This window comes from the organism of the source record quoted next, unplaced genomic scaffold, assembly GCF_019419815.1.
Source record: "Pyrus x bretschneideri cultivar Hongxiangsu unplaced genomic scaffold, Pyrus_bretschneideri_v1 Contig200, whole genome shotgun sequence".
Lineage (NCBI taxonomy): Eukaryota > Viridiplantae > Streptophyta > Magnoliopsida > Rosales > Rosaceae > Pyrus > Pyrus x bretschneideri.
In genome coordinates, this window is record NW_025999503.1 from 88,791 (window position 1) to 112,494 (window position 23,704).

General features: G+C 36.8%; 1 protein-coding gene across 8 annotated transcripts; it reads left to right on the plus strand.

Moving 5' to 3' along the window:
- Window positions 1-6,515: 6,515 nt before the first annotated feature.
- On the plus strand, window positions 6,516-10,545 carry LOC125477194. 8 transcript variants are annotated; one of them, XM_048584156.1, is made up of 5 exons: window positions 6,519-6,934; window positions 7,009-7,875; window positions 8,165-8,363; window positions 8,721-8,786; window positions 9,926-10,545. In XM_048584156.1, the coding sequence occupies exons 2-5, from the start codon at window positions 7,820-7,822 to the stop codon at window positions 9,950-9,952; spliced, it is 348 nt and encodes a 115-aa protein (XP_048440113.1). In that variant the 5' UTR covers window positions 6,519-6,934; window positions 7,009-7,819; the 3' UTR covers window positions 9,953-10,545. The 8 variants fall into 8 exon arrangements, 1 of the variants encoding a protein (XP_048440113.1); XR_007258373.1 differs by lacking the exon at window positions 8,165-8,363 and having other exon boundaries at window positions 6,523-6,934; window positions 9,926-9,981; window positions 10,352-10,545; XR_007258370.1 differs by having other exon boundaries at window positions 6,522-6,934; window positions 7,009-8,786; window positions 9,926-9,981; window positions 10,352-10,545.
- Window positions 10,546-23,704: the final 13,159 nt, after the last annotated feature.

Below are 23,704 nucleotides of genomic sequence, written 5' to 3' on the forward strand. Positions count from 1 at the left end.
GTGATAAAATGTGATGAAAGGTGATAAAGGAACTCACATTCGTACCACTAACCACGTGATGAAAGCAACTCACCATTCATTCCACCAACCAGAAGATGAGTGGTACAACTTGTACATGTGAACTCCTAGTTTTCATAAATAATCAAAAACCCTCAAGCTTTACAACTCAACTAGGAGAGCACTTATGCCTAACAAGAGTTATAGTCACCAACAAAGTCTTATTGCAAGCCAACAACGGCTTCAGTGCATGGTATACGAAGATCAAGCTCTTCAGCCCTCTTACATCTGCTTCAGACATTTCTCCTCTGTAATAATGCAAATACTACAGCTCATAGAAAGCTTCACACACTCTTGATCAAGATTGTTCGAAGCAAATTCAATTTATATGGTTCATCCAAACCTTCGACTACTACAAGGTGTGGCTTGCATCACAATCTCTTTCTCAACAGTGTGGAAGCAAAATTTGTATATGTTGTCTCTCTTCCACAAAATTTGTATATGTTGTCTCTCCCACATTTTCAAATTTCTAATTTTCCATCCCCCCCCCCCCCCAAAAAAAAAGAAGAGGAAATTGGGAAATTCAATAACTTCAACAAATTGAGGGTAACTACAATTCTCAAAAGCTTCACACACTCTTGATCAAGATAGTGTGAAGCAAAATCAATTCATGGTGCCCAACAAAGCTTTAACCTCAAAGCTTCACCTACAAAGCTTCACCACAAGAGCTTTAACAAATGGAGGGCAACAACAAATGTCAAAAGCCTCACACACTCTTGATCAAGATAGTGTGAAGCAAAATCAATTCATGGTGCCCAACAAAGCTTCAACCTCAAAGCTTCACCCACAAAGTTTCAACACAAAAGCTTCAACAAATGGAGGGCAACAACAAATGTCAAAAGCCTCACACACTCTTGATCAAGATAGTGTGAAGCAAAATCAATTTATGGAACGCAACAACTTCATCAATGGAAGACAACAACAATTCTCAAAAGCTTCACACACTCTTGATCAAGATAGTGTGAAGCAAAATCAATTTATGGTGCCAACAAAAGCTTTAACACAAAAGCTTCACCTACAAAGTTTCAACACAAGAGCTTCACCTACAAAGCTTCAATACAAAAGCTTCACTTATAAAGCTTCAATACAAAAGCTTCACCTACAAAGCTTCAATACAAAAGTTTCATCTAACAAGATTCAACTTTCAACACCAAAGCTTCAACACAAAAGTTTCAACACCAAAGCTTCAACTACAAAGGTTCAACTCTCAACTACAAAGTTTTAACACAAAAACTTCAACACCAAAACTTCACCTACAAAGGTTCAACTCTCAACTACAAAACTTTAACATCAAACAAGGCTTCAACAACAAAGCTTCAACACAAAGCTTCAACTACAAAGGTTCAACTCTCAACTACAAAGCTTTAACATCAAACAAAGCTTCAACAACAAAGCTTCAACATCAAACAAAGCTTCATCAATGGAGAGCAACTACAATTCTCAAAAGCTTTACACAATCTTGATCAAGATAGTGTGAAGCAAAATCAATTTATGGTGCCCAACAAAGCTTCAACACAAAAGCTTCACCTACAAAGCTTCAATACAAGAGCTTCACCTACAAGGCTTCAATACAAAAGCTTCACCTGCAAAACTTCAACACAAAAGCTTCAACACCAAAGTTTCAACACAAAAGCTTCAACACCAAAACTTCAACATCAAAGCTTCACCCAAAAAAAAAAAAATCGAAAATTAAAAAAAAAAAAAATACAAAAAAAAAAAGGAAAGAAAGAAAGAAAGAAATGAGCCTAGGCCTCCATTTCTTTGGGCCTAACAACTTTCATACCAAATATATATGAAGGAGGAGTTTTGGGCAACCACTTAGAAAAGAAAATGGTGAAGTTTTGTTTGGAAAATTGCTTACTAGCAAGACACCTCCCTCGACTGGAGACTTGGGGGACTCTTACCATATACCACTACATCTTGGTACTCAGAAATTTCGCGACTACTCAGTGCCTTGGATTTTTCAAGTCCCCAACCGAGAAGTTTTCCTCACTCAAGAAATTAAGGGAGCACTACTTCAACCTACAACATCCACCCATGAAGTTTCAACATGCAAACTTCAACAAAATAAAAAACCCAAGCTCGGCATCATTGCTCTAATTGAAGAGATCGAGAAGCCTCAACAACTTTTTGCTAACACCGTTGTCGAAGAACAAAGCTTCGCCATACCACATCTACTATTTTGTCAAACAACAAAAGTATCTCATATCATCAGGTTCGAACATACTCCAGGTTTGATGGACTTGTTTTGACCCTCAAATCCTGGAGTCGGCTCGCTCCTTTGGAGGAAACCAGAAAACCCTCCAGCCTAGTTCAAGAATACACCTATGGAAAGTCAAGTACAACAAAGCACATGCCGATTCGTCCGTCTTATCCAAAAACAAGAGTACCTCATATCATCTCTTCTCCCCGTTTCTTCTCTTTATCTTTGTTGCTGAATGAGAGACAGGGAGAATGAGTACAATCAGCCGGAACCCAAGATCAACCTACCGATCTGAGACTGATTGCTTGGAACCCTGATTGCTTACCTTGTCTGTCACCTCCTTCGGCAGATCTCCTCGCTTAGAGACTTGGGGGACTCCTACTATATGGTTTGTATCGCACTTGACCAAACCCGAAACTACAAGTAAGCTTCAAATGAAAATGATACATTACCTTGTGCGTCAACGCCAACTAAAGATACCACTCTTGGATGAAGGAAAAGTACTTCCAAGAGAAGATGCCACATCTACTTACAGGACAGAGAAGGCAAGTGAAGGCGACACCACACTTCGGTACTTGGAAGTTTCGTGATTACTCAATGGCTTCGATCTTGCAAGTCCCCAATCGAGGAGCTTCCCTCACTTGGGAAGTTAGGGGAGCACTGTTTGTACCATACTTGACCAATCCCAAAACTACTAAGCACCGGTCAACAATATCTCTATCATTATTCATAGTTTCTGATTCATTTTTACAATGTCTTATTTTTCAAGGATGATGTGGGAAATTGATCAGTAAGAGGAAGAATTGTTTAACCAATCAGAAGGAATATTCAATCTCCAGGTGGCCCAAAATGAGAGAGAATAGGATGAGGAGCGTAAAAGGAGAGATGACAAAGCAAGAATGGGCAAAGCCTCACATTCCCGTGGAGTCATCCAAGCTGTGGGTCAGATATGCTAGCCCAGCCATTCTGTAAACCTTGATAGAAGCTGTGGTGTAAGGTAGATGATAATGAAAAGGTATTTACAATTTTTAAAATTTTTTTATTCAACTAATTAATCTCTGCCATTGGATTTTAAAAAAAATTGAATTCCAACACTCCAGATTGTGCCATGCGGCACAACGGTAACATTTCTGAATTTTAAAACCTTTTTTTTTTATATTTATAAAGGAGAATAATATCAACCATTGATCTCAGATCCAACGGTTGATATTAAATAAGATTTTTTTATGTTTTTTTACCATTGCAAATCTGACGGTCCACATTTTCTTGCCGTTGAGATCCAACGAACCATGAGAAGCCACGTGGCTTCCCAACGGTAACAATTTGAAACTGCACCGCGGGCCCCATCCGTTGAAAACATGTCAGGTGACGTGCCCCCACACACGGGTGCAGTGCACGCGCCTGACAGAAAAAAAATAAAAAAAGGGTTTGACGCCTGGCTGACGTCAGCCTTGCGTCAGATAGCCTTCGGGCTTGCGGGCTGGCAATTCGTGACAGGCCTGGTGCTCGGGCCCTACGCTGTCCCTCGGACTCCCACACATTGGAGTCAATAGGCTGAGCTTTCGTGCCCTGTTTGCTGGCCTGTTCCCCAGCAAAAGCCAACGCTGAAAGTGCTCTAAGAGATTGCATACTGTCGGCAACAGACCTGGACTCATAAACACAAAACAAAAATATTGAATCGTTCCGTTAGAACTTTAGTCTCTAGAATTATATTTTATTACTATTATCTATGATGTTTCTTTTACTGCAGGCACATCTACAACCACGGAACAGATGAAAGGGGGTGACATACTCATTACATGTACTGGGTTTAATACTAAAGTAGAAAACTACACATACAGTATAAGTGACACTAAGAGGTACCAAAACATGTATACATGTATAAAAACAGGCAAATGTATAAGCTAAAAGTTATACAATATTGCACCTGAGTATTGGTATGAAACTTCCAACAAAAATGTAATGAGATAATACAAGTTATCCAAAAATTATGAATAACGTGTAAAATTACCAAAAATTTTAGATACTGAAGAATGGGGTTTTTTAAGACGCACATCATAAGATGGCCGCCAAAACCAACCCTTTTCTTTATGTATCATGATGTCTTTTCGTGTCTCATTTTGCCTTGGCTTTTTCCATAAGAAAAGGCAGCCTTTGCGCAGAATCTACGGAATTAACTGCCTGGATGTTTTTATGTACACCAATGCGGTACCGCAATCCAGATTCGGAAACAAGTGATGACATATCTAAGGAAATTGACTCGGCAAATCCCAGTATTTTCCTTGGTCAACGAACAGTTCAGGCCATGCAGCCCCAAGTGTAATATCATGGTAAGGAAGCCGCAAACATCTTAAAGGTTGAGAAAATTTAATACATGGCTCATAATTTAACCAGGAAGATAAATGAAGGAAATAAAGGTACAGACATGCAATTTTTCACTAAAACAGCTTAGGGAGCACATGTGCAGACATGAAACTTTCTACTTTTATCTATGTTCGGTGCAGTGCATATGTGCAATGTTATCAAGCCATGTAACCTATATTTAAAAGTGGTAAACATAAGAAAGTTGTAAATTAAGACATTTGAAGCATGTTGATATATATGACCTATATCCAAGGTATGTTCAGGAAAGAAATGAAAAAATTGTGGCCCCATTTGGTCTCTAAGATTGGATTGAAATGGACAACCCACTATATTCAAGGAATGTTGACGAATGAAATGAAAAATTTGTGGGTTACTTGAAGGTAGGAGATGGATTATTTTCCATTCCAATTTGCCAAAATGGTAAGGATCAGAAGGGGTTATTTTCCATCATGTCTTATCCCCCTTCTAATCCCCTGAATATGAAAAAGCATTCACCTCTATCTTTAATATACCATGAATACAGTAGTTTAACCATTCCATTCCAATCCTAGAGACCAAACAAGGCCTTATTTTTCAACAATTAAGAAATTAGGAATAATACTTTTAAGATTATACATGCTGACTGAATCTGGTATATGTTCAAGTGATTAATAGCTCATATAGATAAATCCTTAGAATTACATATGTATAACTTTAATTCCTATATGAAAAATTTGTCGTATAAATCCTTAGATTATACATTTAATTTTATTTAACTTTAATTACACATCGACATCTTATGAAAATATCCTAGATATATGCATTTAAATAAACAAATGGAGTGTACTAAGTCAGGATAAACACTGAGGGCGCATTTGTTTGCCCTCGCTAACTCTCATTGGATTGGACTGGACTAAATGTTAGTCCGGTCCCCTATTTGTTACCCACTGAGACTAACGTTAATGACATTAACCTTCACTCGTCTCGATTAACCATGGGATTAGCCGGTCATAGTGAACCCCCTCAAAAACCATGGGATTTCTAGTCCCGTTTCCAGAACTGCATACGATGTTTGCATTGCAAGTCTGCAAGCATGCTTCTGGGCAACTCTGTTTGCCCACCCATGCCCGAATCTAAAACTCAATCCGACCCACAACTTAAATCTCAAAATCCAGCCACCAAAATTTGAAAAGAAAAAGCAACACAATAACAATAACAATCTCAATAGAAAAATTCTTCCTTATTCCTGAAACTTCCTAGAAATCTCCTAGATAATTTTTCTTTTTCCCAAAAAATTTCGGAGAAAAATGGATAGAGAAGGGGAGAGAGTAGCTTTGAGGATAAAAAGAGATGGAGAGATAGAGAGGGAGGAGAGAGAGTAGCTTTGGAGATGATTTTGCAGGAATATGGTTTTGAAGTGTTTTGCAGAAAAAAATGGAATTGAACTTTGAAGCATTTTGAAGGAAAAAAGATGGGAGGAAAGGAGATAATGGCGATGAAACCAAAGAGGAAGAAAGTATTCTAGAGAGACGTAGAACTGGAGAAGAGTGTATAGAAGGAAAAGCTTGAACTCATAATTTAATATTATTAGACATATATTAAATATTATAATATTATAATATTATAATTTATTAATTATTCTATTTTTTAGTCTGACACTGCACCAAACAGTTCACTAACTTAGTCTGACTTAATCTAATCTAAATCAGTCAAACTTAGTCCCCAAAGCTAGGTCAGTCCGAGATAGTCCGGTACAATAAACACATCCTAAAAGACTTACAAAACTCATCAACTAGTAGACAATTTTATCTCTACGCTTTGCCACTCAAACTCTTTTCAACTTTTAAGTAAAAGTGGCACGACACTAACACCAATCAACTTCTTCTCAAATATTTGCAAAATAGAAATATTGCAGCAGCAACAGGTTTAATGTTCCTAAGCACGGTGTAAAGACGGAATTGCGCCCATATTATTGTTTAGGGTTTTCCATATGCACGGTAAAATTACGAAATTTCCCATGTTAACATGTGTATCTGTGTTGTGAGCTGTCGTTCATGCTTTTCTCGGTGGTTTATGGAATTCGACATCAACTGTTTTCACACCATCGAACGAATCGACTCATCCCAATCTCCTGCACCTCTTCCTTCCTGCTCCAGTTCTCCATTTTCGATAGCCTTCCTCATCTTTCAACGAGATTCTTCAATCAAACAAAACCACCGCCAACTCTGTAAATTGCTTTTCCACCTGTTCACCCAAATTCAATGTAACACGCGAGAACCGCGACGTACCACCACTCCATCCTCGCATTTTCCATAACCCTCTATACGGAAGGTAAGTAATTTATCCTACTTTAGATTTTTAAAAATTCTTTACCAAAGAAATTAATCTTCTGGTGATTTTTCTAGGGTTCCAAGGATTGAAAAAATTATGGGTTCTTGGAGGATTGGAGTGAGTGAATCTTCCGCTCCGCCTCTTCGCCTCATCTGGCAAAACATCGTCCCATTAGCTCTGTTGCTCGCAATTAACAGAAAAATATTCGAAACCTAAAACCCTCAAACCAGCAAACCGTACCGTGTCGTCGTCTTGCCTTCGTCTTTCAGTTTCGAAATTCCAATTTAAGGTATGAGGGGTTTCAAATTTATTTATACAACATTTTTAGCAAACCAAGTGAGCTATCCATCGATGAAGCAGAGTGGGTAGGATTAGTTGCTTCTTTTACAAATTGTAATCACCGCCAATTTTCCCACTTTTACAAATTTATTTATACGAGAATTTATTTTATTTATTTTATATTTTTGTCTCCTTTTTCTCTGTTTAGCGGTCGATGAAAGCAGAGTGGGTAAGATCAGTTGCTCTGCTACCCCATCACTTTGCTTCTTGGCGATGGCATTGGCCTCAACCTCGCCCCCTCCATCGATGGTTTCTTTTAATTCTGCTTCCGTTTTCTGAATTTTATTTCAGGTGCCTGAGAAACGGTGGGAAAATTAAAAGGAAAAGTCTTTTAATTTTCCCATATTTTCTTTGGGTTAATGTTTAACAATTTGAGCTGCTCTGTGTGTTGTATAATCGAGAAATTTTGTTGGGAAATTAGTAATTATATAACATTTGGATATTTGTATAACTGAATATGTTTACATAAACTAGAGATTGATTTTAAGTATGAAGAAGTACCTATTGGTGGAGCTGGCTTGGATTTGACTGGAGTGCCATTACCTGATGAGACTCTTTTGTCAGCTAAGCAATCGACGTAATTCTTCTCGGAGCAGTTGGGGGTAGGTCATGATTGTCCTTCTCAATCCGTTTTTTTTCTTAGTGATTATCCTTTTCAAGTGATATAATTGAATTCGATTATGGTCTTTGTTTCAAATTTTGGCTTCAATCTCTTTACTTTGATTCTAATGAATGAAGAGAATCGTTCTCAAAATTTCAAGTTTTTCATGAATATGTTGCATTTCTTTAAAGCATGATTTGATTTTTTTAATTGTAATTTCAACATTTTGGATCTCTGTATGCCTTTTTATTATATTATTGCTTGTTGGATCTGATTGATTTGGTGTGTAGAATTTGGAATTTGTTGAGGGAGCCTAATGTTACCATTGATGAAGTCTGCGCTTTTGGAAGGAAAGTAGTGATATTTAATTATTGCTTATTGCATTTTGTCCAATTTTATGGGAAAAATTCTGAATTAGGTGTGTGCTTGATCCGAAAAAGTCTCAGAACTTTGCAATTCTTGCTTATTGCATTGTGTCCAATTTGGAAGGTAAGTTGTGATTCTGTAAGGATGTATTGAAGGGCCATTTGTGTAGTTCGTTAGTGAAATTTCGTTGTTTATGTATTTCCGATATACTTTGATAATTAAGGTTTAAATGTCATAAGGTTCCCTTGGTTTAGGATTGACAAATAAGAAGGAATTGAAGAAGTGGGTTTAGGTTATTGTGGAGAACTGTTACAGAATTGTACTTATTATTGCAGGGAAATAAAACAGAATTGTACCTTTTGCAAAATTATCGAGTCGTAGCAATTTGCTGATTCCCTATTCAATTGAAGTAATTTTTTTGAAATTTTATTTGTCTTCCTGTAATTTTCTGAAAAAGGATTGTTTTGTTGCAAAAAGCAGGGCTATGCTCCCATCTCTTCAAGACTTGAAGATTTCTACATTCCCCGGCTTTATCTTGGAATTCAGGTATTTTGTTATTTGATTGCGTTGTATTTCTGGATTTGAATGAAATTGATGCATCTAGTCCTGCAATTAAACATGAATTTCATGGAGTCCCGTAAACTTAATCATAATTGGTAATTTTGATTAATTTTTTAAAGTCTTGACTGATCAGAACAATTTCAATATACTTATTGTAAGTGCTATGGATAGTTGGTTTGATGTGGTTTATCGCTACTCCAATGACTACAAAACACTCAAGTAACATGTACAAATTTCTTTTGATTTCACAATTTCCATGAATATTTCATGCCTTTTGTTATGTTTACTTGATTTCTAGTATCATCATGTTACTTGTAAAATTGTGAATTCTGTGTTTTTCCACATCCAGTTTCTAAAAATGATTTTCATCCGTCCAGAAATATAAAATAATAATTGTCTATTGGGTCCAAAAAAAGGCCGAGATGACAGTGGTTGGTATACTAATACTACTTTGCAAGAAAATTTTGGTCAAACTATTTTTCTCAATGTATTTACCATGGTATGCTTCTATCATCAGTCACCACCGGTTTGCAGACGAGTTCTTCCTGTAAAAAGGGGAATGTCACATCCCGGCCTGAGCCCCCACCACATCCCAATATTTATTTATACAATATTTTTAGCAAACCAAGTGAGCTATCCATCGATGAAGCAGAGTGGGTAGGATTAGTTGCTTCTTTTACAAATTGTAATCACCGCCAATTTTCCCACTTTTACAAATTTATTTATACGAGAATTTTTTTTATTTTTAATTTTTGTCTCCTTTTTCTCTGTTTAGCGGTCGATGAAAGCAGAGTGGGTAAGATCAGTTGCTCTGCAGCCTCACCCTCCAAACGCTACCCCATCACTTTGCTTCTCAATCCGTTTTATTTCTTAGTTATTATCCTTTTCAAGTGATATAATTTAGTTAATTCGATTATGGTTTTTGTTTCAAATTTTGGCTTCAATCTCTTTACTTAGATTCTAATGAATGAAGAGAATTGTTCTCAAAATTTCAAGTTTTTCATGAATATGTTGCATTTCTTTAAAGCATGATTTGATTTTTTATTGTAATTTCAACATTTTGGATATCTGTATGCCTTTTTATTATATTATTACTTGTTGGATCTGATTGATTTGGTGTGCAGAATTTGGAATTTGTTGAGGGGGCCTAATGTTACCATTGATGAAGCGCCTTTGGACGGTAAGTGGTGATATTTAATTATTGTTTATTGCATTTTGTCAAATTTTATGGGAAATTTTATGAATTAGGTGTGTGCTTGATCCGAAAAAGTCTCTGAACATTGCAATTCTTGCTTATTGCATTGTGTCCAATATGGAAGGTAAGTTGTGATTCTGTGAGGATGTACTGAAGGGCCATTTGTTTAGTTCGTTAGTGGAATTTCATTATTTATGTATTTCTGATATACTTGGTATAATTGATAGTTAAGGTTTGAATGTCATAAGGTTCCCTTGGTTTATGATTGACAAATAAGAAGGAATTGAAGAAGTGGGTTTAGCCTTTTAGGTTAGTGGGGAGAACTGTTATAGAATTGTACTTCTTGTTATTGCAGGGAAATGAAACAGAATTGTCCCTTCTGCTATGGAGTGGTAGCAATTTGCAGATTCCCTATTCAATTGAAGTAATTTGTTTCAAATTTTATTTGTCTTCCTGTAATTTTCTGAATGTTTTGTTGCAAAAAGCAAGGCGATGCTCCCATCTCTTCAAGACTTGAAGTTTTCTATATTCCCTGGTTTTATCTTCGAATTCTGGTATTTTGTTATTTGATTGTGTTATATTTCTTGATTTGAATGAAATGGATGCATCTAGTCCCGCAATTAAACATGAATTCCATTGAGTCCCATAAACTTAATCATAATTGGTAATTTTGATTAATTTTTTAAAGTTTTGACTGATCAAAACAGTTTCAATATACTTATTGTAAGTGCTATGGATGGTTGGTTTGATGTGATTTGTCGCTACTCCAATGACTACAAAACACTCAAGTAACATGTACAAATTTCTTCTGATTTCACAATTTCCATGAATAATTCATGCCTTTTGTTATGTTTACTTGATTTCTAGTATCATCATGTTACTCGTCAAATTGTGAATTCTGTGTTTTTCCACGTCCAATTTCTAAAAATGATTTCCATCCGTCCAGAAATAAAAAATAAAAAGGCTTTTTAGCGAAAATGATCCCTATGATTTGCATAACTCCTCACTTTGGTCCCTGAGACTTCAAATCAATGGAAGTGGCCTTTGAGATTGTCCACCATCCATCATTTTGGTCATTCCATTAAAAACTTTATTAAGTGTCCCGGAGCTTTTGGTTAGAAGTTTGGGTAATTTTCAAATCTTCATAACTTAATCGTTTCTTAACCAAATTCAATCCATAATATATTAAAATGAAGATCGGAAAGTGTAGAATAAGATTATACCCATTTTGAATCCCAATGGTTGCCGGAGATGGTCGGAAAATAGCTTTAAAGTTGACTGGTACGAGGGAAAACTTAAAAACTTGCCGGAAACTTGGTAAATTTTAAACTTTCATAACTTCTTCAATACTCAACAAAATCAAGTGATTTAAAATGAAAATCATACTTTTCGATGGGATGAAGAGAATGGTATTTTTTTCAACGGTTAGTTGTGGTTTGGCCGAAAAACGGCTTGAAAGTGGCTGTCTTGGTCTCGAGTTAGACACTTTCGAGCCATTTTTTGGACAAACCACGGAGAGTTAGCCATTGAAAAAGGTACCGTTCTCTTTGTCTCATCGAGAAGTATGATTTTCGTTTTTGAATCACTTGATTTCATTGAGTATTGAAGAAGTTATGAACGTTTAAAGTTTACCTAGTTTCCGGCGAGTTTTCCAGTTTTCCCTCGAACCAGTCAACTTTGAGGCTATTTTCCGACCATCTCCGGCAACCATTGGGCTTCCAAATAGGTATAATCTTATACTACACTTTCCTATCCTCATTTTGATATATTATGTGTCGAATTTGGTTAAGAAACAATTGAGTTACGAAGCTTTGAAAATTGCCCAAACTTTCGGCCAAGAGCTTCGGAGCACTTAACAGAGTTTTTAATGGAAGGACCAAAATGATGGATGTTGGACAATCTCAGAGACCACTTCTATTGATTTGAAATCTCAGGGACCAAAATGAGGAGTTATGCAAATTTTAGAGACCATTTTGGCTAAAAAGCAATAAAAATAAATAAATGATTTCCATATTGCACAAAATAAAATATAAGTATCCCGAATGAGATTGTAAATTTGGCTAACTTAAAGGTTTTGGGGATGCTGAGAACCAATTATCAGGTCACATTCCCCCGGGTGTAGGAAAACTTCACAAGTTATATCTATTAAATTTGAGTAGGAACTCTCTCTCTGGCAATCTTACATCCTCTTTCGGAAATTTTAGTCGATTAAATGAGTTAAGCTTAGAAGGCAACAACTTCCAGGCAATATCCTGCCAAGTTTAATAGTGTGTCAGAATTTGAGGCTTGTCTATCTTGGTGAGAACAGTTTTAGCGGTATCATATCGTAAGAAATCATTGGTCTGTTGAACTTGTATATATTTAGTTTACCTCAAGATCATTTTCTCGGCTCCCTACCAAAGGACGTAGGAATTTTAAATCTTGAGTATATAGATATCTATGAAAACATGTTATTCAGTGAAATTCTGGCAAGTCTTGTTAGTTGTATAAAATTAGAGTACCTAGACATGCATGGAAATTTCTTCCATGGGACGATTCCATCAACTTTGAGTTCACTAAGAGTTCTTACAGAATTGTATCTTTCTGACAACTTGTCAGGAGCAATTCCAGAATTCTTAGAACGTTTGAATTTTTTGGAATCTCAGAATCTATCTTATAACAATTTTGAGGGCATGTTGCCGATCAAGGGAGATTTGAAGGAAATAGCAAGCTTTCGGGGGGCATATCTGAGTTTCATTTGCCAAAGTGCAACTCTCCAGCATCCAAAAAAGGAAGGATTGAGCTTAACCATGAAATTGGTTCTCTCTCTCATTTGTGGGATTTTTGGAGTTATTTTTGCACTAACCTTTTTGTACCTTTATTGCTCACGGAGGGATAAAAAAAATCGCACTTCAAGTGATTTAGACAAATTTCCCCATGTGTATCATACCAAAGTCTTCTAAGAGCAACAAATGGAATCTCCTCAACCAACTTGGTTGGTATGGGCAGTTTTGGGTCCGTTTATAAGGGAATACTTGAGCACGGTTAAACTACAATTGCGATCAAGGTACTCAACCACGTTCGTTTAGCAGGGCTTACAAAAGTTTTATTTATGAGTGCGAGGCTTTTCGAAATATTAGACACCATAATCTTGTCAAGATAATCTCAGCATGTTCTCGTTTTGATTATCGTAGTCACGACTTCAAGGCCTTAATTTACAAGTTCATGGCTAACGGGAGCTTGGAGGAATGGCTATCTCCAATTCATACAATTGGTGAGACAGATGAGAGGCCAAGGAGCTTAACAATTTCGCAGAGTTTGAATATTGTTTTTGATGTTGCTATGGCATTGGATTATCTCCATAGTCATTGTGAGACGCCAGTAGTTCATTGCAACCTTAAACCTAGCAATATTCTTCTCAATGAGGATATGATTGCACATGTAGGTGACTTTGGGTTGGTGAGGTTCCTACCAAAAGTTGCTGAAACACTACGAAAAATATGGGCTTTGGTGTACACAAATGAAGAGTTTGTGTCTTTGAGAACACTAATATGGTGGAATAGTGTCCATTCAATAAAGGATATGATGTATTGTGCCCAGTGTAAAAAAAAAAAAATGGACACAAACACATTATTGGGCACAAAGCCATGCCAAGTAGCACAAATATATATATAATTATTGGTCTGACAATTGTATGACAAAATATAGGCACAAAAACTTTTAGCGTCTATAAATAGAGAGTAGCAGCGCACGGTTTGTTTGTGTCTATGGAACATGTGAACATCTTTTTGCTGAATTGTGATGTTTCCATTTCTACTACTTGATTGTGACAACTCGTCTCAAATTTTACGATTTTATTAATTTTAGAAGCGTGAATTTACAAAAATGCCCTAGAGGCAAGTACTTTGACTTCCGTTGATCATCGGTTTTTAGCACATCCTCATAGTACTTGCCACTACGAATGCATAGGTGAAAGCCATTTGCGAGTCCGAATTATAACGGTATAATTACGGTCGTTTGAAGTTGGTTATTTAAAGGTAGTTAAATTATTTGAACTCCCACCTTGTGGGAAGACTAACTAATCAGTCTTGAGTAAAGAGAAAAAGGGACCAATCAAATAAAAAAGGGATGGAGGACCAATGAGAAATCAGAAAAGAAGAAAAAAAAAACAAGGAAAAAAAGAAGGGGGAGTAGCCTTCCCGTCGACCCACACCCACCGCGAGCTCCCATTTTCCAAGGCCGATTCCGACCAACTCCGGTGGAGATTTTCGACACAACCACCACCATCTTGAAGCTCTCATTCCCCTCTACAAAACCCACCCATGAACCACCTTGATTAACCACGGTATGTGGCGATTTGAGGCCACGAAAGTTGACGAAAATCAATAGTACTCAGACCACCTTTTTCAATTTTCCAGCAAATCGGAAAAGCGATGGCTGATGCCACCACTTGGGCTTTTTATCCCATCATGGAGAAAATCCCAACCAACCTTGAACCCGTTAGACCACCGTAGGCGACGAATCGACGTCGGAAAGTTTTATGCACCCGCCGGCTTTGTGGGAAAAATTGACCCCCTTTCGTCAACTTTTGGACTTTGTGGCAGGTATGAAAGTTGTTCATCTCTTTGAGATCTTCATTCTTGTAAATTTTGGTAATTTTTGGAAAGAGTTGGATTTTCCGGCGAGTTGGGGCGGCCAACCACCACCCACGGCGGCGCGTGGCCAGTGGACCGCCAATGCTATTTTTGGGATATGTTAGATGTCTTGAATTTAGTCTTGATATTTGAATGACGTAGGTTGATCGTTGGAACCTAAATTCTCTACGATACGTTAAAAGGTATTTATTTGAATCGATGATCCAACCGTTGGATTGTCACCAAACTTTGTTACAGTGTAGTACATAATATTTGAAGAATGTAGGAACTTATGGAATGGGAATCCGACGTACAGATCTTTCCGGATTGGATTTGTAAGTTCATAAAATAAAACGTTAACCGTTAATCAGTTTTGGGAATTGGCGAGGATCCAACCGTTGGATCGTAATAAAATTTTAGTATGTTATTCTAGAAGCATAATGTGGATCTTTGGAAGTTACGGATTGGAAATCTGAAATGCGGATTTTCTGAATCAAGTTATACAGGGTTGTAGACCCTACCGTCGATCAAAGATTGACGGTTGACTTTTGGTCAATGGGTCTCAAATTATTCTTGAAGGTCCTTGAGGATATGTTTTATGTAAATTATGTATTATATCGGTAAGAATTTTGAGACGTGATTTGATAATTGGTCACAGGCGACGATAGATCGTGATATCTCGATGTGCGTGCAAGATAATCATAGAGTGGACTCCAGGTGAGTGGGTCTTTTTTTTCATAGGCATATAATTGATAGTTCCACAAGCACTTCTAAAGTGATCTATGCCTGTTACCTACAATTAATCATTGCGAACTATGAATGGCTTGATCCCTGTTTAAGGTACGTAGGCAGTCGAACAAGACGTTAGATGCAGCCATATAATAAATGAGATTAAATAATTGAGACAATAGCCTTGTTTAGTGAATTGAGCAATGTGAGGGACATTGGTGGGAAGTGTGAGATTTAGCTTTATGATTTGGTGATTAAATGTTGATCATAAATCAATGCGTGATGAATCAAGAAATTGACGTAAGGAAATGTAAGTAATGATAGTTAATTTAACTAGTGTCTAATTGGGCTTATCACTGATGATTACTCTCAAAAGTAAATAGTTTGGGAGTAGGATGTTATTGATTGTACATGTTACACCGTATTATATATTTTGGGAATATCATGAAATGTTTGGGTTTAGATTGCATCATGGCATATTCATATGGATATTACCTGAACCTAACTATTGTGAATGCTTTGAAGTGCTAAATGACGTCGTGGACACCCATCTAAGCTTCATGTGAGTACATGTTGATGATAGTGATGGTAGTGAGTATGATTGTGTTGAGATATATTATAGCTCATAAACCTACACCTCGATGTTAGTGCTCCCGCCCGTGGCCAGGCCACAGTCCTTCGCGTGATGTTCACCTCCTGCACCTTATGCTCACCTTGGATCCAAGGTAGGTGCACAGTCCTGTTGTACAGACCACTTTAGGTGGTTCCGACTCGTAGGTGACCCAGATTATTCGTAAAATCTTCACGTGATCGTGGCACTTGAGCGTATTTATTTACACCCAGTCTTGTCGTACAGACCACTTTAGGTGGTTCCGACTAGTGTGCATGTATACTTATTGAGCTATTGGCTAGCATGTTATTGAGCTATGTGATGAGATATGGATAAGTCGTACAGGTCATTATAGGTGACTCCGACTTATATGCTAGCCATGATTGATGAGATATGGATAAGTCGTACAGGTCACATCAGATGACTTCAACTGATATATCATTTTGTATTGATTATGTTCCTTTGGCCTACTAATTAATGCATGGTGGAGTTGATGGACATGGCAAACCGTGGTTTTCGCCATTTTTGAGTATGGTTTGGATATATGTATATATGTTGTTTTGTCTTATGGAAAACGATACGGGTTTTACATTGAGGGGCATTACTTTAGAGAGGTAATAACTTTGGGGAAGCTTGGTTTTATTGCTCACTCACACTCTCTGTTTGGTGCCCTCCAGGTTTTAACTGTTGAGTTTGTATCGACAAGGATCTGTGGCGAATCTTAGTATTGATGGATACTTCTGAGGGTATGATTCTTACTCACACTTCTGTACCTTACTTATGCTCTGATGTCATGTGTGAAATGGGTTCGCTTCCACTCCCAACACACTCTGGTATTTAAAAATTTTAGGTTCAAATTATTCACATTTTTCTACACTCTTATCACATTTTATGGCTTCGCCACCTTTCAGGTGTCGGCCAGCACAACTCGATTCAGGGTCCAAGTGGACTTTCTGGGTCAGGGTGTGTCATTGATCCTTCTAACAGCTGAGACATTGGATTTTGTTGTGTTCCATCTTGATTTTATGAAATTTTCTGATTTATTTCAAATTTTGACATTTTCATTTTCAAAGTAGAACCTATTAAATTGGGCTAATATGGATGGAGAAAGTCATTTGATAACTTTTTTAGAACAGAGGCACAAAATTTTTTTATTTGTGCTTACCACTTTGAGCACAAAACACCATATTGTACTCTATGACCAAAGGGCACACCCATAAAGACACATATAAATACTGAGTTACAAACCATAAGCATTCTCACTCTGGCGACTTGCTCTGTGTGAAGTATTTTGCAACAATGACAGACGATTGATGCTTGACAGTTGACCTACACAAAGTCTATAATGAGATGTTACCGAAGGCTTTTAGTCAGAAAATGAGTAATCTCGAACCATTGATTGAGTGAGTTGAAAGAAATTCCAAAGTTGTTACTTGCACTTTAAAAAAAAAAAAACAGGGGTCCGGATCTCTCCCACCAAATCCAGTGATCCGGGCTCTTGAAATTTGATCAAACAGCTAAAAACAGGGGTCCTTTTAAAAGTTATAATAACTTTAACCGTTTTGTCAAATTTCAAGAGCCCAGATCACTGATTTTGATGGACTTGGTGGGAGAGATCCGGAGAGGATCTCTTCCCCCATCTATGCATCCATTTTCCAACACTGAGAGACCATCAATAATTGACTGGACTAAATTATGCAGAAGAATTTTTCCAACACTAGCTAAAGTAGTTGTAGGCCGGTGCTATATATATTCCAAAAAGCAAGTTGAAAGCCGAAAACAGATGCATTTTAGCCAAACTAGTTCATCTGAAAATGATGATTTCGTTTAATTTCTTGGGTTTTACATCATGATTTGATATAGCTTCTCATAGGCCGAGTATTACTGGCCCACTTTGCAAATTAATTAGTTGTACAAGTCTTGATTACACGTTAAAAGCAGGAATTCAAATAAACAATCTAATTTCACCACTACTTTAAATGGGGAATCGAACACGATTTCAGCACTATTTTAAATGGGGAATCGAACACGATTTATAACAGTGCCTCTTTGCCACCATCTATTGGCAATAAAATTGGACAATCCTTAGAAGAGAGATTTTTCCATGTACATTTGACAGTCCTTAGAAGAGAGATTTTTCCATATACCCATAACACAAGTCGGTGCATTACATGTCATAAGAGAAGAGGGAAGAAGTTATTTTTTTCAAGTATTCTTCTACTTATATTATGACACGTGATATATCAGTCCATATTTTGTGTACACTACAATATACATACGGATTAGGTTGGCGTGACCAAATATAGAGGGCTATGTTTGTGTGAAAGAGTATGCACTATTGCTCCAACTCTTGGAAACCTTTGCTGATAGTCATGTCAACTGGCACATACTCCAAGTCTTTTGCCAACGTTCACTTTCAATAGTTCTGTTAGTGTTGGGCAATTCAACCATGCGTCAATGATTACGATAGTCTTAGGTGTGGATCCACCATCCAGCATGTTGTTCTGCGTGAGTCAACTTCCCTATTTATTATAGCTTTGTAATTGGGGATTTCATGTACCTAGATATCCTTATACATGTGTACTTATTTTCTCCTTGAGAGAAGAATACAACACAAAAATACAAACCCAAAAACTCTCATGAAGTTTTACACTTTTTAGTCGTCTGATTTTGATCCTTATTGGCCTCTTTGTAAGCAATGGTGTATTTGTTTGGACCGCATTCGGAAAAAGGAAATCTAACGAAAAGTTAAAAAATACTTTAGTTTTAAAGAAAAATGACAAATAAAGGCATAATGAATAGTACTAGGGAAATGTAAAAATGTAGTTTTTCGTTAAAAGTGAACAGTACCGGGGGTGTTTCATTAAAACTCCCTTTGGAAAATGACTTACTACGCAACTCACATATATCACGAAGGAAATTTTGTTGCGGACAATTTTGCTAACTGGGGCTTGTCTTCTTCAACTTTAATTTCGGAAAATGATAAAGTGTAACTTCTTTTTTGGTTATCAATAAAATTTCCCTCGTACTGTCAAAAAAGAAAAAAAGTTTTACACTTTTATCTTGGTATCAGATTGGTCATTGTAACTCTTTCTATGCAGAATTATCAGCAATTATTATTGGTGTAGAGTTTGCATATTAGCGGGGATGACATTGTCTTTGGTTGGAAAGTGACTATTCTAGTGTTATTTTTGCTTTCCAATCGACTGCTTTTGACCCTCCTTGGCCTCTTCGTACGCAATGGTCTATTTGTTTAGATCACATTCGAAAGATGACTTTCTACATCTCTCACATATATCTCGAAGGGAATGTTGTTGCAGACAATTTTGCTAATATATGTTCGTCTTCTCCAACTTTGGTATGGCATGATTCCCCTCTGTTGGTGGCTCGTACTGCTTTGTTTTCAGACTATGCTGGCTTTCCTTACTTTAGCTTCTCAAATCAATGTGCATCTCGACATATAGATTTGTCTCACTTTTTTATTTTATTTTCTTAACCCTGTGATCTTACTTAATTTGTTTTACAGGTTTAGACCTTTAGGTTTGGCTATAGAGGGGTTAGATTTCAAGTCCCCCCACCTCTTTTCCTTGTATCATTATTGTTTTCGTTTCTAGAAGGGTAAAAGATTATGTCCCCCTTCCTTTTCATGTGCTTTCTATCCTTTTTTTTTTTTTTCTTGTATTATGAAGGGTTAGGTTTACATCTCTCTTGACTAGGTGGAACTTTTTTTATTATCAATAAAATTCCACTCGTACAATCAAGGTTTTCTATAATAAAAATAAAAAAAAGGGTCTCGGCTTGTCTCTTTTCCGAGAAAAAAAAAAAAAAAAAAAAAAAGACCTAAACCCAAAAATCTATTCATGTCGTGTAGCTTCCTTGGATGTCAGTGCCCTACACTTTGTTGATTGTCTTGTGTTTTGGACAATCATTAATCCTACACAGAACCAAAATTTACCCCGTGCCTGTTTGTGTGTTTTAAGTAGCACAATAATCCTAATTCTTGTCGTGTGGCTTGTTCTTGGCAATCGACATTGAAAATCTTAAACCTAAGCCTACTACAACCATGGGAGAGAAGACAATATTATCTTTTTTTTTATTTTTTTTTTATCAAGTATCTCTCTCTCCGATCACAGATCAACGGTCCACGTTTTTTCCCCCCAAAAATTAAGAATTTCGCTTTTAAAAATTACATAAATTTTTTAATAAATTCAGAAATTATTATTATTATTATTTTATTTTTTATAAATTCAGAAATTAAAAATAAAAATATTATTTTTTATTATTTTATAATAAAAAATAACAATATTTTAATAAAATGAACTAGGCTATTTTTTTTAGGAGTGGAGATGCTTTGGCCTATTACTGTTCACTTGAGTGGATAAATGGGCTGGGTGCTGGCGCAAAGTCTTTAGGGGTGGAATTGCTCTAAGAGCAACAAATGGATTCTCCTCAACCAACAAATGGCGCAAAGTCTTCAAGGCCTTAATTTACGAGTTCATGGCTAACGGGAGCTTGGAGGAATGGTTATATCCAATTCATACAATTGGTGAGACAAATGAGAGGCCAAGGAGCTTAACAATTTCTCAGAGTTTGAATATTGTTTTTGATGTTGCTATGGCATTGGATTATCTCCATCGTCATTGTGAGACGCCAGTAGTTCATTGCAACCTCAAACCTAGCAATATTCTTCTCAATGAGGATATGATTGCACATGTAGGTGACTTTGGGTTGGTGAGGTTCCTACCAAAAGTTGCTGAAACACTACGAAAAATATGGGCTTTGGTGCACACAAATGAACAGTTTGTGTCATTGAGAACACTAATATGGTGGAACAGTGTTCATTCAATAAAGGATACAATGTATTGTGCCCAGTGTAAAAAAAAAAAATGGATACAAACACATTATTGGGCACAAAGCCATGCCAAGTAGCACATATATATATAATTATTGGTCTGACAATTGTATGACAAAATACAGGCACAAAAACTTTTGGATAAATTACACTTTCATACCTCAGGTTTGGGGTCTATTTTAATTCCTTACAACATCTTCAAAACATTTCACTTTCATACCTTAAGTATTATTTTATTTCAAAATAATACATCTGTTACATTTTCCATCCATTGATCCGTTAAGCACTGACGTGGCCGCCACATTTGTACCACGTGGCTGCCAAATGTGTGCCACATGGCAAATTTTATTTTATTTTATTTTATTTTTTAAAACCTGAATCTTCTAAAAGAAGAAGAAGAAGAAGGAAAAAAAAAAAAAAAAAAAAAAAAAAAACGCAACCCCCACTTCGTCTTCCCTCCCTATCCCCCACCCAACCTGCAACCCAAAAGATGAAGAAGAAGAAGAAGAAGTAGGGGGAAAAAATCCCATCTTCATCTTCCCCAACCCCCCTTCCTTGCATCCCAACCCTTTCTTCCCCAAACCCACCACACCTATCCTTGGCACCCACCCTCGCACCTCACCCTCTTCCCTCCTCTATAAACCCCACTCCTTAAATCCACACCCATTGGGGAAGACGAATCCTTAAATCCTTGGCACCCACCCTCGCACCTCACCCTCTTCCTTGATCTAGGTTCATGGGGTTTTTTTTTTTTTTTTCCCTCCTTTTCTGGGTTGCAGATGGGATGGGTTTTTTTGTTTTTTGTTCCCCTTCTTTTCTGGGTTGCAGATGGGAAACATGAATGGGGAGAAGATAATTTGGGGAGGGGGCAGGGAATCAGAATCCTCTCCTGATCTAAGGATGAGGATCCTTCTGACCAAGGAATGTGGACCGTTGAATGAAAATCCAACGGTTATAATTATTATAACTTTAAAGGGACCCCCTGTTCGTAGTCGTTGAATTTTCATCCAATGGCCCACACTCCTTGGTCAGGAAGATCCTCATCCTTAGATCAGGAGAGGATCCTAATCTGGGTGGGGGGGGGGGGTGGTTGGGGTGTGTGTGTGATGGGATCTGGGTTTCCTAGGTTTTTTTTTTTGTTTTTTTGTTAAAGATTCAAAATAAAAAAATAAATAAAAATTTCCCACGTGGCGCACATTTGACAGCCATGTGGCACAAATGTGGCAGCCATGTCAGCGCTTAACGGATCAATGGATGAAAAATGTAATGAATGTATTATTTTGAAATAAAATAGTACTTAAGGTATGAAAGTGAAATGTTTTGAAGATGTTGTAAGGAATTGAAATAGACCCCAAACATGAGGTATGAAAGTGTAATTTATCCAAAACTTTTAGCGTCTATAAATAGACAGTGGCACACAATTTGTTTGTGTATGTGGAACATGCGAACATCTTTTTGCCGAATTGTGATGTTTCCATTTCTACTACTTGATCCTTCTTACAGTTGAGACATTGGATTTTGTTGTGTGTTCCATCTTGATTTTATGAAATTTTCTGATTTATTTCATATTTTGACATTTTCATTTTCAAAATAGAACGTATTGGGCACAATAGCAAAAATTGGGCTAATATGGATGGGGAAAGTCATCTGATAACATTTTCAGAACAGAGGCACATGATTTTTTTATTTGTGCTTACCACTTCGAGCACAAAACACCATATTGTACTCTATGATCAAGGGGCACACCCATAGATGCACATATAAATACCGTGTTACAAACCATAAGCGTTCCCACACCGGCGACTTGCTCTGTGTGAAGTATTTTGCAACAATGGCAGACGATCAATACTTGACAGTTGACCTACGCAAAGTCTATAATGAGATTTTACCGAAGGCTTTCAGTCAGGAAATGAGTAATCTCGAACCATTGATTGAGTGAGTTGAAAGAAATTCCAAAGTTGTTACTTGCACTTAAAAAAAAAAAGAAAAAAAAATCATTATGGACTACTTTAAGTGCTATTTCTTCGTATATTTAAACTCATCATTAGTGTTGGAAAATAACAGATATTGGATACACAAAATGCCAAGTCCAGTAGGACTTCTGAGTAAGCAATTTGGTAGGCCTGTAATAATTGGCAATGGAAAGCTATTTATGGGTCCGGATCTCTCCCACCAAATCCAATGATCCAGGTCCTTGAAATTTGATCAAACAGCTAAAAACAAGGGTCTCATTTAAAAGTTATAATAACTTTAGCCGTTAAATCAAATTTCAAGGGTACGGATCACTAAGTTTGGTGGGAGAGATCCGATGAGGATCACTTCCCCCATCTATGCATCCATTTTCCAACACTGAGAGACCATCAATAATTGACTGGACTAAATTATGCAGAAGAAATTTTCCGACACTAGCTAAAGTAGTTGTAGGCCAGTGCTATATATATTCCAAAAAGCAAGTTGAAAGCTGAAAACAGATGCATTTTAGCCAAACTAGTTCATCTGAAAATGATGATTTCATTTAATTTCTTGGGTTTTACATGATGATTTGATATAGCTTCTCATAGGTCAAGTATTACTGGCCTACTTTGCAAATTAATTAGTTGTATAAGTCTTGATTACACGTTCAAAGCATGAATTCAAATCAACAGTCTATTTTCACCACTACTTTAAATGGGGAATCGAACACGATTTATAACAGTGCCTCTTTGCCACCATCTATTGGCAATAAAATTTGACAATCCTTAGAAGAGAGATTTTTCCATGTACCCATAACACAAGTCGGTACATTATATGTCATAATAGAAGAGGAAAAAAGTTATATTTTTTAAGTATTTTTCTATTTATATTATAACACGTAATGTACCAGTCCATATTTTGTGTACACTACAATATACATATGGATGAGGT

Bases quoted from the DNA above. Each gene is read 5' to 3' on its own strand.
- LOC125477194 (XM_048584156.1), top strand. From the start codon at position 7,820: ATGAGACTCTTTTGTCAGCTAAGCAATCGACGTAATTCTTCTCGGAGC. The intron at 8,364-8,720 runs GTAAGTTGTGAT...TGCAAAAAGCAG, and splicing joins CATTGTGTCCAATTTGGAAG to GGCTATGCTCCCATCTCTTC. The intron at 8,787-9,925 runs GTATTTTGTTAT...TTTGGTGTGCAG, and splicing joins GGCTTTATCTTGGAATTCAG to AATTTGGAATTTGTTGAGGG.